This window comes from Eulemur rufifrons, chromosome 9 (genome assembly GCF_041146395.1).
Source record: "Eulemur rufifrons isolate Redbay chromosome 9, OSU_ERuf_1, whole genome shotgun sequence".
Lineage (NCBI taxonomy): Eukaryota > Metazoa > Chordata > Mammalia > Primates > Lemuridae > Eulemur > Eulemur rufifrons.
This window is the reverse complement of record NC_090991.1, coordinates 13,546,655-13,559,934: the sequence shown is the minus strand read 5'-3', so window position 1 is coordinate 13,559,934 and position 13,280 is coordinate 13,546,655. Positions and strand designations below refer to the sequence as shown.

The window sequence follows — 13,280 nt, the reverse complement described above, 5'->3', positions numbered from 1 at the left end:
AATGGTAGAAACTCGGTGGTGGACAGACGTTCACTGTAAAACTTTTCTGTATGTTTGAATATTTTCATAATACAATATTTGGAAAAAAAATCTGAGACGGGGTTGCTGAACCGCCAAAAGTGTCTACGGCACACAAAACAGTTAGAAACCCCTGACCTAGAGGCACTAGTGTCCTCAACCAGCTGGCCGATCCAGTGAGTGCTTCATCCAGGAGGCAAAAGTTCCCAAAGCCCCAGTGTCCCAATTCCAGTTAGGCTGGCAGCCTTTTGCCAGACTAAGGTATCTAAAAAGTTTGCAGATCCCCAAAGTGGCCCAGCAGTGTTTTCTCCCACCCCAGAACTCCTGACTTTAATCTCAGACCTCATAGCTCTACTGACAGGAAGATCCCCCCCCAAGATACCAATGCCAAGAGCCTGAGAACACCTGCCGGCGCTCTGAGCAGGGCTAGTCCAGGCCCCCTCCCAGGGCCTGGACAGAGGAGGCGGCATCCGCAGACACCACACCTTCAGCCCCCCTGACCACTCTGCCCTCAGGACTGCACCTGGCTACAGGGTCCCAGGAACCAAGCAGATCCCAAATCCCCTCCTCAGGGAGAGGGGGAGAGGAAGGGCCTCCAGCTCTCTCCCCTGGAGGCTGGCCACAGTGGTTCTGTCTTCCTCCTTGTGGTACTTCCAAAGAGTTCCTTTTTTAGACAGACCACCAATAACGACTGCTGCTTCCTAATACTCACCACCTAATCTGCAAGACTGAGCTTCTCCATTTTGAAGAGCACCTTGTTCTCTGATTGTATTAAAGTCAAATCGCCCTTTTGTGCCCAAAGGCTCAGAAGTTCAGAGGTAGAAATATGCACCTTTTCTATCCCAGAAGCACGGAGCAGCTCAGAAAGAGCTAAAGAGAAAATACCATGGCCACATTTTAAGTGGGCAAGAAAGATAAAGTAAAGCATAGGGAAGGAAAAAAAAACTCACCTTATTTCGTGGAAAAAATACACCATCATGCCAACAAAGTAAATTGAAACTGTGATTATATACCAAGTAAGCAAACAAATTAAGTAAAAAAATGGAGATTCCAGGACATGTTCATGCTGCTGATAACCAAATAAAATGGCTCCGTCTTTCTGGAAAGCAATCTGACACTGAACAACAGTTACAAGTTATGTCTGTAATTCCACTCTTGGGAAAAGCTAAAAGGGCTTCTTTACAAATTGTAAAGAGCTACACAAATGTAAGTCATTAATTCCCCAAAGATTATGTTAACCCAAGATGTCACCTCTCTCCATTCCCCCATCCCATCCCCAGCCTTTAGCAGCAGCATTTAGTTTCTGACATGGGTTCCCTGAAAATTGTCACCAATTATCACAAATGGCAGAATATACCATCTTATTTATGTTAAAAAAAACCCAAAAACCTATGTACTTGCATGTGGACATATATGAATATTTACGGACGCACAGAAAATGGCCTGGAAGGAGACATCCTAAACCGGGTCACCTCAGCTTCTAAGGACAAACACTGAATTAACCGAGGTTGTGACAAAGCCAAATTTTCACTTTTTACTCTGATTTCACTATGAGAGTGTTTCTGTGTGTTATTTATGTACTTTACAAAACGTCCTTCCACTCTTCAAAAAATAATTCCCAAATTAAGCTGGGAATTGTCCATTTAGGTGTATCCTCCTGAACTCTGACATTAGGACTACTCTTCCTGAGTGATTGTAAGTTTTCCTTGATTCCATTTACTAAATCTGTTCTAACATTTTGGCACTGTTATAAGATTATAATGATGGCTAGAAGACTCAGAAAATCTTAACCAAATGCCCTTCCTTGCAAGGGTATTATTAGAGAGAATGTGCACATAATAATGTCCTAGTGCAGATCATGTAAGACTGCTGGGCTCGGCCACGTGGAACACACAATCTAATTAGGACTTATTTGTGTGACCAATTTAGGTTTTCACACCTGCCTAATTTCATCCCTGCAATAACCAAATCCAAAGTTCAGATGCTATCACGAGAGGAAAAGGTTATCTGAATCTGGAACTCACTGGCCTGTACCAGGGGAGATGAAAACAGAAAAACCGTAAGGGGCACTTTCCCCATGCTAGTACCCAGCTGGTTCCACCTTAGTCGTTTTCTGGGCAGACAGTGGCCCTGTGACAATACTCACTGTCCTGGGATCTATGCAAGCTTTAGCACTTCCTGTTCCCGGGCAAGTGGCAAAGGCCTGTACCAGAAAGGCATCTTTTAGAAGAAAGACAAAACCTTGGCCTAAGCAATAGCATAAGACTTTGTAAAACTGAATGATGTCTCCATTCAAAAGTCTCTTCCTCCTCGCTGACTGGTCCCTTATGTAGTCTCCTGACTGTAACCGCATTGATCTGACTCCAATCAGATCAGTATGACTCAGTCAATAGCGCACAGGTGGTCAAATAAGTCTTCACTGTTACAATGGGAGTGGGGTCTTATTTGAAATTACAAAAAAAGTACAAAAGCGGGGGCTGCAAGTCACTTATAATATCAAAAACCTGGACACAATTCCAAAAACAGGGAAATTACTAAGGAAACTTATCTTTTTTCTTTTCTTTCAAAGGAAAATCCCACTGAAACAACCCAAGAATTACAAAAAAGGAAGAAAAGCCTGCAGCAGCATTGGAAAACAGAGAACAGTATAATAAAAGGACCGACAACATAGAGGAATTTCTGAAAGAAATGAAGTAAATGGAATAAGATCAACAGAAAAGCTGATCGTGCCAAACAGCCTGGTGACTTAACACAGGAGAAGTGGGCTTCTCCAGCCGGGCCTCAGAAACTGCCCCCCAGCACAGTGGCCGAGGTTAGCATCGGAGGCAGGGGTGAGGCAGGCAGGGCAGGGCACAAAGGGCAGTCGCATTAAGTCAGGCACGGAGCTGGCTTCTCAGAGCTCTGCAAGTCCTAGTCAAAGAAGTAAGGGGAAAAAAGTACAAACAGCAGAAAGACTCCAAATGACCACTATTTGCAGGGAGAATTGGCTCCCTGGAAATTCCAAGAGAATCAACTAAAAAGCTACCAAAAAACAGAGTTCAGTAAGATGGCCAGATAAGGTAAAGATTCAAAGCAAACAATTGTTCTAAATGCAAACTCTAATCAGTTGGGGGAAAAAAATACTTTTTCTTCACAGTAACAACAAAAAATATAATACAGCTGGAAATAAGTCTTCATAAATTAAGACCCCTTTGAAGAAAATTATAAAATCTTGTTGCAGAATGTTTTTAAAAATCTCAGCAAGTGGACAAATGTCATGTTTCTGAGTAAGAAGACAATACTGTAAAGATATCAATGCTCTCCAACTTGTACGTTTAAATTTAAATCTCCAACGGTTTCTTTTGGAAATCTGAAAACCTGATACTAAGAATTATCTGAAAGAATGCAATCAATAATTTTTTAAAAATAAGAATGAAAACTTGCCCTATCAGATATCAAAATTTACTGCAAATCATAAAGAATATTATATTTGCATATTACAAGCACTACTATAAAGAAAACAGTTTAACTTTGTTTAATACCAAATGTTTCCCAAGTTTACTTTTCACACAATGCGCTTTGGGGACAATGTATGGTTAAAAAACAACATTCTACAAACAATTTGTTCAATAGTGCTCTAGACCATCCTAAAAGAAAAGTAATCAGCAGGACAAGAGCGCCAGTGCTCCAGAAATTCAAGTACTGGTTGACAGTCTCTCCCCACGGATGAAGACGAAGGTCTTAATTTTCTGCTGCGAGCAGATCCTCTGATTTCATCTGGGCCTTCCTTATACTCTCCAAGTTCAGTTGTTGATACTTTCTTCTAAAAAAGCCACACTGAAACAGACAGAGGGGAAGTCCAATTACAGGCCAAAGGTATCCTTCTGTTTTAGAAAATGGTTATTCTGGTTGTTGCCTAAAGAGTCCCTACTCTTCTGCTTCTCATACCTCCTATTGCCTCCCACTACTTCCTTCGAATCTCTCCCTGATAATCCAATCCTTTAAGACCCTTCCTAAATGCTGCCGTTCCTGGCATTCATTCCCCAGTTGGAGCCGGCTTTCCACCTTTCTCTGAACCCCCCAGAGCACTTGAACCTTTTCAACTTAACTAATTCTGAACAGTACTATAATTTTGGCTGTAATGGATCTAATCTCATTTATGCAAAAATACTCAGCAGAGCCTACTATGCTGAGGATAGAAAGAGATCAAGTGCGGCCTGCTACATGAAGAAGCTCACAATCTAGTAGAAAGAGAACTTATTAAAATATAGTGTGAGGACTGCCATTTGGAAGGGTTTCCTTAAGGGAGCTCACAGGAAAAGCACATAACTCAGTGCAGAGGACTCGGGAATCTCTGGGCTGAGTTTTCAGGGAAGAGTGCACACCAGGTGAAAAAGCAGGGAAGGGCTTTTCCGGCAAGGAGAACAGACTGTGCACAAGCAGAGATGCATGAACCTATTTAGGGAACAGTTCAACTTGTTTGGAAGAAAAAAATCAAGACTTAAGGGCAGAGGAGGGTAAAGGGCAGAGAACAGAGGGTCTTGAATAGCAGTAAAAGAGTTTAAATGTTAAGACAGGGGAAGGCAAGGAAAGGATTTAAATTGGGGAATGATAATCAGATCTGTTTTGGGAAGATCTCTCTGTACTCCATAATTCAATTTGATTTTTTTTTTTTCCCCAGACAGAAGCTGTCTTATTCATTAGCCTAAACACGAAATGTGTGACTGAAGGAAGAGGGAAAAGAGGCCACAAGGCCGGAGTAGCTGCTCTATGTTAGGGGACGGCTATCCTAGGGAGTCTGTGCCCAAACCAGAGCCCAGTCCTCTCCTGCCATTATGAACCTGAGTAGAACTGACCTTGAACAGGATGACTATAATCACAATCAAAACCAGAAGGCCACCAACACTGCTTCCAATGATGACAGGCAAAGAATGGTACTCTTCATTTGTCACGAAGATGACAGTGATCTGGACAAGAGAAGGATCATCCAATAAATCAGGGAAGGCAAATGAAGAAAAAATTCTACATGTTATTTTAAGGAGCAAAATATGAGGACTTGGCAACATCCTGTGTATTGATCAAGACTGATGACAGTAAAAAGTTAAACACTCCCTGATGCAGCATTTTAAATAATCTAAAATTACCTCATGACCAAAATACTTTATAAGAAACTATTTTGGTCTCTTATCTAGAAGAGCTATGTCTGTTAGAAGGATCGTGACCTTCTGTTAAAGATACTCTGACAGCTTGACTGAGGGTCCCAAGGGCTTAGGCCTGGAGTGGTGGAGTTTAAAGAACACTGGACTGAGAGACAGCAAATCAAGATCCTACAGGCAGCCAAGCGACTGTATGTCCTTGAGTCCCATGTTCATTCTCTTCAAAATGATGACTTATTTTAAGTGATCTCTAGGTCCTTTCCAACTCTATTCTGGCAGCTCTTTTCGATCTGGCACAGACCCCTAAAGTCTTTGGTAATACATTTTCCCCTACACAAAATATCTGACAAAGGCACTGGTCTGGTCTCTAACAGACTAAACTGTATGTTACCTCAGGGACATGACAATAAATGCAAAATTGTACCCATGTGTCACACTTGTAGAGTTCTTCCATTACAAGTCATCCCCAAATTTCATTTTCCAAACTTCAATTTGGCTCTCTCAATTTCAGGAGTCTAAATCTCTCCTCTTACTGACAGGCTTCAGCTGGAAAGTTCAGGGGATGTGCTTCCCAACTGAGACCCGGGTACCACCCTCCCAGGAAATGAAAAGAAGTTCCACGGTGACAGTAGCGTGACAGGCCAGATTTGAGTAGAAGAAATGCACCTATTTCTCAAAGCCTTTTCCCTTTTTCCTCTTTGAAACCCACAGGTTCCCAAAAGTGCCCCAAAGCTGCCCTGGTAGAGGTGAAGGGAGAAGTAGGACACAGCACACTACTGCTTGCAGCAAACATCGATGGTGGCCTTCCCAGTAGCCATTCTCTGCTTTAAGATTTTGTTCAGGAATCATGATCGGTCTAAGCTAATCACGACAAAGCTGTTCTCCTTTGCCAGTGACTGACATGAGATCCTGTTCTCACTAAAATGTAAGGGGCTGTCTCCTGGGAGCTTTTAGGAAAATTTTCCTCCCTAAAAAGGGAAGGCACATGAAGAAAAGTCCTTTTGCTACTGACTGCTTGCTTCCTATTGTGTATTCTGCTAAATGAAAATACAGCCCTGGGAGATGTGGCAACGTTGTGTCGGCCATGAGGAAAGAAGGTATCTCCATCACCCAGACGGCAGGTACAAGGACCAACGGAGCCAGGCCATTGACCCTGGGCCTGCCTCCCTCACTAGGTAAACAGCATATGCCCTTCTGGCACCTTAGCCGGATTTTCACTTTCTTGCGGCTGAAATGCATTTGGATACACAGCTATTTATACTCATAGATTCACTGTAAGTCAGGTGCTTATTGACAGGAACTACTTAATACTTTGCTTAAGACACTGGATTTAGGCCAGGCGCGGTGGCTCACGCCTATAATCCTAGCACTCTGGGAGGCCAAGGCGGGAGGATCGCTCGAGGTCAGGAGTTCAAGACCAGCCTGAGCAAGAGCGAGACCTTATCTCTACTAAAAAATAGAAAGAAATGATCTGGACAGCTAAAAATATATAGAAAAAATCAGCCGGGCATGGTGGTGTGTGCCCGTAGCCCCAGCTACTCAGGAGGCTGAGGCAGGAAGATTGCTTGAACCCAGGAGTTTGAGGTTGCTGTGAGCTAGGCTGACACCATGGCACTCTAGCCTGGGCAACGGAGCGAGACTCTGTCTCAAACAAAATAAAGATAAAAAAATAAATAAAAATTAAAAAAATAAAGATACTGGATTTAAAGAAAGGCATTTTGGGGAATCTATGCTATAAATATAAAAGGATCAGCAAATAAAGGAAGGAAATACACAAATAAATTTAAAATGTGCACATAAGAAACTGTGAACAGTAACTCCCCTTGGGAAGAGAGAGTCAGGGGTGTGTGAAGGAATCATTATTTTTGGTGTCTTTGTACGGCTTGGATTTTCTTGTTATTACTTTTATTTTTTTAAATCTGGGCAATATGATAATGGGCACTTGTAGGTCTTCCATATTGTTTTCTGTTATCAGAAATACAGTACTTAAAAATAAATGTTATTTTGACATATCTAGAGAATTGCTCCTTTCAAGTGTTTAACAGAGAAACACTTTTGTAATCTAACCTTCAGAATGTTATGACAACATGTTTCGTTCTATAGAAGGCATGCTTTCTTAAAGATGCGTCAGAAACTGTTAAAGAAAAAGGGAGAGAAATACTCCTTTCTCCTCCTCCAGGGAGGAAAACAGAGGATCTTATCTTTAGCAATCCAGACTCACTCTCCTGACATTCCCTCTAGTGAAGAATCATGCCTAACTACAGAGCTCACAGATAAGCTAGGCATGATGGCACATGCTTGTAGTCCCAGCTACTCAGGAAGATGGGGTGGGAGGATGGCTTGAGCCCAGGAGTTTGAGGCTGTAGTAAGCTATGGTGGCACCACTGCATTCCAGCCTGGACAACAGAGTGAGATCCCATCTCTTTAAAAAACAAAAAGAGCTCACAAATAGATCATCTCTAAAACCATGTCCAAGCTGTGTCAACAAGAATGAAAACACAGAGTAACACACACAGGAGCATTTAGCCTATAAATCACAGATGTCAGTTTGACTTCTAGTCGGACCTGTGCAAAATTTCCAAGAGTTCCAGTACTTAGTCTAAGTCTTATAAAAGAATTATGCATTCTTGAGTACTGCAACTGTTTACTACTGTAACTAAACATTGATACTGCACACTAGGAAGAGAGATAATGTGTACAAAAAGTCATTTCTCACTTAGGAAATTTTTTTTAAAAATCAATACATTTTCAAACCAAAGTATATACTGCAGTTGATTCCAGCCTAGTTACTTCAACTCAGACCTCGTCAGCTTAGGCCTCTTATTCAATTGCCTTATTTCACAGGCAAAAAACTGAGGCAGAAGCTGACTCCCTGAAGGCCACAAAGGTAGTCAGTGGCAGAGCCAAGATCAGAAGTGATAAGATTGAAAATAGGAAGAGAGCAACAGCAGAGTGCCTGCGCAGGGACTCAAAGGCCAGGCAGTTTTCTCAGAACACTACCCACAAACCAGAAAACAGCCAGGGCTCACCTTAGTTCTGTGGCTCTCTGCACTCAGCCCCTCGTACAGAGATCTGTTGAAAGATATTTCACCAAGGATCTGCAGTTCAGTTATATCCCTTGGTAACTATAAGGTGGGAGAAGGAAGGAGGGAAACAAAACATGTTATAGACACAGACTCACTGGTTTTGGACTCACCACCTTGCCCTTTAAAGGTATTCCTTCTCTAGTAGTTTTTAGCCTCCTAATGGCCCCAACATCCACAAAGTAGTTACCCAAACAAGAAATCTGCAGTTTCTCCTCAGCTTCTTTTCCTTTATCCTTTACCTCGTGCCACAACCCCTACCCAAAGTCAGTTCTGCACAATTCTTTTTTTTTTCTTAATTCTCTCTTGCACCTGTCCCTTTTTTCTCCACCCCCATTGCTGCTTCTTTACTTGGGACCGGCATGTCTCTCACCTGGATCACTGCAAGGTATTAAACTTGATCACTAGATCAGGGAAGGTCTCTTTAAAAATATAACATATGAGCTAAATTTAAGAAATCATCCAGTGAAGATCTAGGGGAAGAGTAGTGTTACACACAGGAACAGAAAGTATAAAAGTCCTGTGGCCAGAATAATATCAGCAAGCCAGAACAGAAAGAGCAAAATAAACTAATTAGAAGAAGGGGGGGCCAGGCGTGGTGGCTCACGCCTGTAATCCTAGCACTCTGGGAGGCCGAGGTGGGCGGATCGTTTGAGCTCAGGAGTTCGAGACCAGCCTGAGCAAGAACGAGACCCCACCTCTACTAAAAATAGAAAGAAATTATATGGACAGCTAAAAATATATATAGAAAAAATTAGCCGGGCATGGTGGCGCATGCCTGTAGTCCCAGCTACTCGGGAGGCTGAGACAGGAGGATCGCTTGAGCTCAGGAGTTTGAGGTTGCTGTGAGCTAGGCTGACGCCACGGCACTCACTCTAGCCTGGGCAACAGAGTGAGACTCTGTCTCAAAAAAAAAAAAAAAAAAAAAAAAAAAGAAGGGGCAAGTGGGAAGAGAAAGGTGAGTACTAGGAGATAAGTCAGAGAATTAAGCAGAGACCCGATCAGGTAGTGCCTTGCAAGCCATGAAAAAAGTATGGATTATAGTCTAAGTGTGTTTTAGTTTTTGTTTTTTTGTTTGTTTGTTTGTTTTGAGACAGAGTCTCACTCTGTTGCCCGGGCTAGAATGCTGTGGCGTCAGCCTAGCTCACAGCAACTGCAAACTCCTGGGCTCAAGCAATCCTCCTGCCTCAGCCTCCCAAGTAGCTGGGACTGCAGGCATGTGCCACCATGCCTGGCTAATTTTTTTAATATATTTTTAGTTGTCCAGTTAATTTCTTTCTATTTTTCAGTAGAGACGGGGGTCTCACTCTTGCTCAGGCTGGTCTCGAACTCCAGACCTTGAGCGATCCGCCCGCCTCGGCCTCCCAGAGTGCCTGGATTACAGGCGTGAGCCACTGCACCTGGCCCTAAGTGTGTTTTAAAGCCACTTCTTTCCTTTTTTTAAGCAGAGGAGTGGCACAATCTAATGCTTGCTTTTAGAAGATGGATAGCTGTTATGGAAAGAATTACGGGTAGAGGGTGTGGGAAAAGCAGAGGCGAGAAGAGCAAGTCCAAGTTTACTGCAAGAGCCCCAGCAAGACATGGTGGCCTGAATCACAACAGTAGCACTGGAAATGGAGAGAAGTGAATGGATCTAGAATACGTTTTGGCAGTAGGATGGCAGGGCTTGCTGCTGGAATAGATATGGGGATGTAGGAAAGGGAAGAGTTACAGGTAATTCCCAGAATTCCTGGTGCTGTAACTGGAGGAAATCACCCTACTGAGGGCAGCCTGAGTATTTGGAACAGGATGGGGCAGAAGGTGCACCAAAAGACCTACTTTGGACATGTTATATTTTAGATGCTGCTGTTCTTTCTAGGGGAGATGCCATGAACAGCTGGATAATCAAATCTGGAGCATTTCACAGTCTTAAGTACCTGCTTAGCGTGACCCAAGGAGATCTCTGCAGCCACAGTTATATTTTCTGTGTCTGAAGTGATGGCACAGTTCACTGAATGCCATTCTTCCACATGCTGGAAAAGGAAAAGTCTAGTTAAGCACAATTCGTATGGAAAGGCTGAAATTTTTAACACTTGGGACACAGAGCACCTAAGGCCCCACAATAAAAGGTGTGAGCAGTTTTAGCCCTCACCTTGACCCAGGCAAAGCTCCAACCCTGGCAAATGTGACCAGTGATGAAGCTAAGGAGGAGGACCTTGGGGTCCGCCCTGCATTGGCCTGCAGAGGATAACCCTACAAAGTAGCATCCTGGCCTCCCTTGTCACCGGCTTCAGGCCCTCCGCCCTCCCTCGGCCTCTCGGGACAGCTGCGCTTACCTGAACCGGACTGTTCCCACAAGTGAGCTTCTGACTCCGGGTGCACACAGTGGCGGCCTGAAACGAGAGCCAGTCCCGCGACGAACTTGAGCAAACCAAATCCCCATAGTTTTCTGCCCTCCCGGCTCCCGCGAGCCCCCGCCGTGAGACGCGCATGCGCGCGGACGGGCGCTAGGACCCAGTGAAGAGGTGGCCGTGGACGCGTTGTGCGGAAGTCTCGCGGTGCTTGGATTTGAACCGCTTGGCGGGTGGCAGCCATGGCGGCTTCGCTCCCGCGACCCGGGAGCCGGCTTTTCCGAACGTATGGGCCTGCGGGCGGCGGGAAGCCGCGGGGGCGACCGGCCTGCGCAACCGCGCAATGGTTCCCGCCGCAGGACCAGAAGCGTATCTTCAGCAGCAGCGGCAGCAGCGAGACGAGCAGCGGCGGCCTTTCGCAGTGTGTCGCTTCCGATGATCCTGACGACCCGGACTTTTCTGGCAGCCCGGGCGGTCGACGGCTGAAGCGCCGTGGCGGCCGAGTCCCCAAGGACAGCCCGAACCAGTCCGTGACCCCAAAACGCCTGAGGCTGCGACCTCGGCCCCCGCAGAAGTGCAGCACGCCCTGCGGCCCGCTCCGACCGCCGCCCTTCCCCAGCCGCACCCCGGACCCCCTCAGCCTGGACATCAGCGGGTGCAGCCGGCCCACGAACGGCGACGAGCTGGGCACCAGCGCCTCCTTGTTCAGCTCCCCGGCCTCGCCCGGCCCCGAGTCCCCAGCACCAAGGGGCAGTATCATCTCCACTTGCCCCTCCGCCTCTCTGGATGCAGCCCCTGCAGTCCCGAACGGCTTCCACTTCTCGGAAGCATCCCTGGACCAAGCATCTCTCCCCTGCTCCCAGAGGGCAGCAACAGAAGGAGGCAGGTTCACCAGGATGGTCCGCCAAGCCCGTGCCAGCCTCAGGTCAGCTCTCTTTGGTTTGAGCCTTATGGACCCAGGGATCTCTGAGGATGCTGAGTTTGGGGCAGATGGGAAGAATATGAAGGAGTCCTGCTGTGAAAAGGAACTAGTGGGAAATAGACTGGAGTGCCCAGGTCCATCAAGCACAGGTCAGAAGAGGGCCACAGACCAGGACTCTTGTCAAGAGATTGGGTCTCAAGGGGCTGTCCAGTTAGAATATAAGGAGGCTACTGGATGTAGCGTACCTGGGGGAATCAACGGGCCTGAGAGAACTGGGCAACGACGGAAAAGGAAACATCAGGAGGCAGTGGAAAACTCCCTCCTCCATTACCACCAGTTTAAAAAGGGCCAAAAGATGGGAAAAGATTCATTCCTCACCCAGGACGTGACTCATGTACAGAATGCCTGCTCTTGGACCAAAACCAGGGCCTCATTCCGTTTTCATAAGAAGAAAATTGTGACTGATGTGTCAGAGGTGTGCAGCAGCTATACCATTGCCAGTTCTCCCTCTCGGTCCCTCATATCAGAATATTCAAACCCTCCTGTCATGAACAGAACAAATAGTGCTCTGTCCTCTAGGCGCTCCTCTTCTATGTACTTGCTAAGCCCCTTAAAGACTCTACATATTGCAAACAAAAAAGTATCTGATGCTGAAAAGGTTTATGGGGAATGCAATCAGGAAGGACCCATCCCCTTTAGCCATTTTTTTTCCACAGAAAAACTGGAGCACTGTGAGAAGATTGGGGAAGGTGTGTTTGGTGAAGTGTTTAAAACAATTACTGATCACACACCTGTAGCCCTAAAAATCATTGCTATTGAAGGACCAGATTTAGTCAATGGATCCCAGCAGAAAACCTTTGAGGAAATTCTGCCAGAGATCATCATCTCCAAAGAGTTGAGTCTCTTGTCTGATGAGGTATGCAACCGCACAGAAGGCTTTATTGGGCTGAACTCAGTGCACTGTGTTCAAGGGTCTTACCCTCCATTGCTCCTCAAAGCCTGGGATCAGTATAACTCAACCAGAGGGTCTGCAAATGACCGGCCTGACATGTTTAAGGAAGACCAGCTCTTCGTTGTGTTGGAATTTGAGTTTGGAGGGATTGATTTAGAGCAAATGAAAAGGAAGTTGTCTTCCATGGCTACTGCAAAGAGCATTCTACACCAGATCACAGCATCCCTCGCAGTGGCAGAGGCATCACTGCACTTTGAGCACCGAGACTTACACTGGGGGAATGTGCTCTTAAAAAAAACCAGCCTCAAAGAGGTCCACTACACCCTCAATGGGAAGACAAACACCATCCCCACCTGTGGGCTGCAAGTCAACATCATTGACTACACGCTGTCACGCTTAGAACGGGATGGGATTGTGGTTTTCTGTGACATTTCCATGGATGAAGACCTATTTACAGGTGAGGGTGACTACCAGTTTGAGATCTACAGGCTCATGCGTAAGGAGAATAACAACCGCTGGGGTGAATATCACCCTTATAATAATGTGCTCTGGCTACATTACCTCACAGATAAGATTCTGAAACAAATGACCTTCAAGACCAAATGTAACACCCATGCCATGAAGCAAACAAAGAAAAAGATCCAGTATTTCCACAAGACAATGCTGAACTTCAGCTCTGCCACTGACCTGCTCTGCCAACACAGTCTATTTCAGTGAGCCAAGCGTGTCTTTCTGCCTCACCATAAGAGGACACTGGTCTTAAAGCCTCCGGTACTGTTTCAACATCTATCCACAAGGCAGGGTGGAATTCCCATTCTCACATGTTTCCAGTCAATTTTG

General features: G+C 45.4%; 2 protein-coding genes across 2 annotated transcripts in view; one reads left to right on the top strand and one right to left on the bottom strand.

Annotated features, from left to right (window-relative positions):
• Window positions 1–3,650: 3,650 nt before the first annotated feature.
• The window catches only part of ITGAE (integrin subunit alpha E), a 45,271-nt gene continuing 35,641 nt past the window's right edge, over window positions 3,651–13,280 (bottom strand). Inside the window, exons 27-31 of the mRNA XM_069483106.1 lie at window positions 10,552–10,608; window positions 10,153–10,248; window positions 8,183–8,278; window positions 4,854–4,964; window positions 3,651–3,834 (exon numbers count right to left, since the gene is read on the bottom strand). Coding sequence (XP_069339207.1) covers window positions 3,739–3,834; window positions 4,854–4,964; window positions 8,183–8,278; window positions 10,153–10,248; window positions 10,552–10,608 — 456 coding nt within the window. The 3' untranslated portion in view covers window positions 3,651–3,738. The remainder of the gene's footprint in view (window positions 3,835–4,853; window positions 4,965–8,182; window positions 8,279–10,152; window positions 10,249–10,551; window positions 10,609–13,280) is intronic.
• On the top strand, window positions 10,809–13,157 carry HASPIN (histone H3 associated protein kinase). Its single transcript, XM_069483451.1, has one exon. It carries the CDS (start codon window positions 10,809–10,811, stop codon window positions 13,155–13,157), a length of 2,349 nt encoding a protein of 782 aa, XP_069339552.1.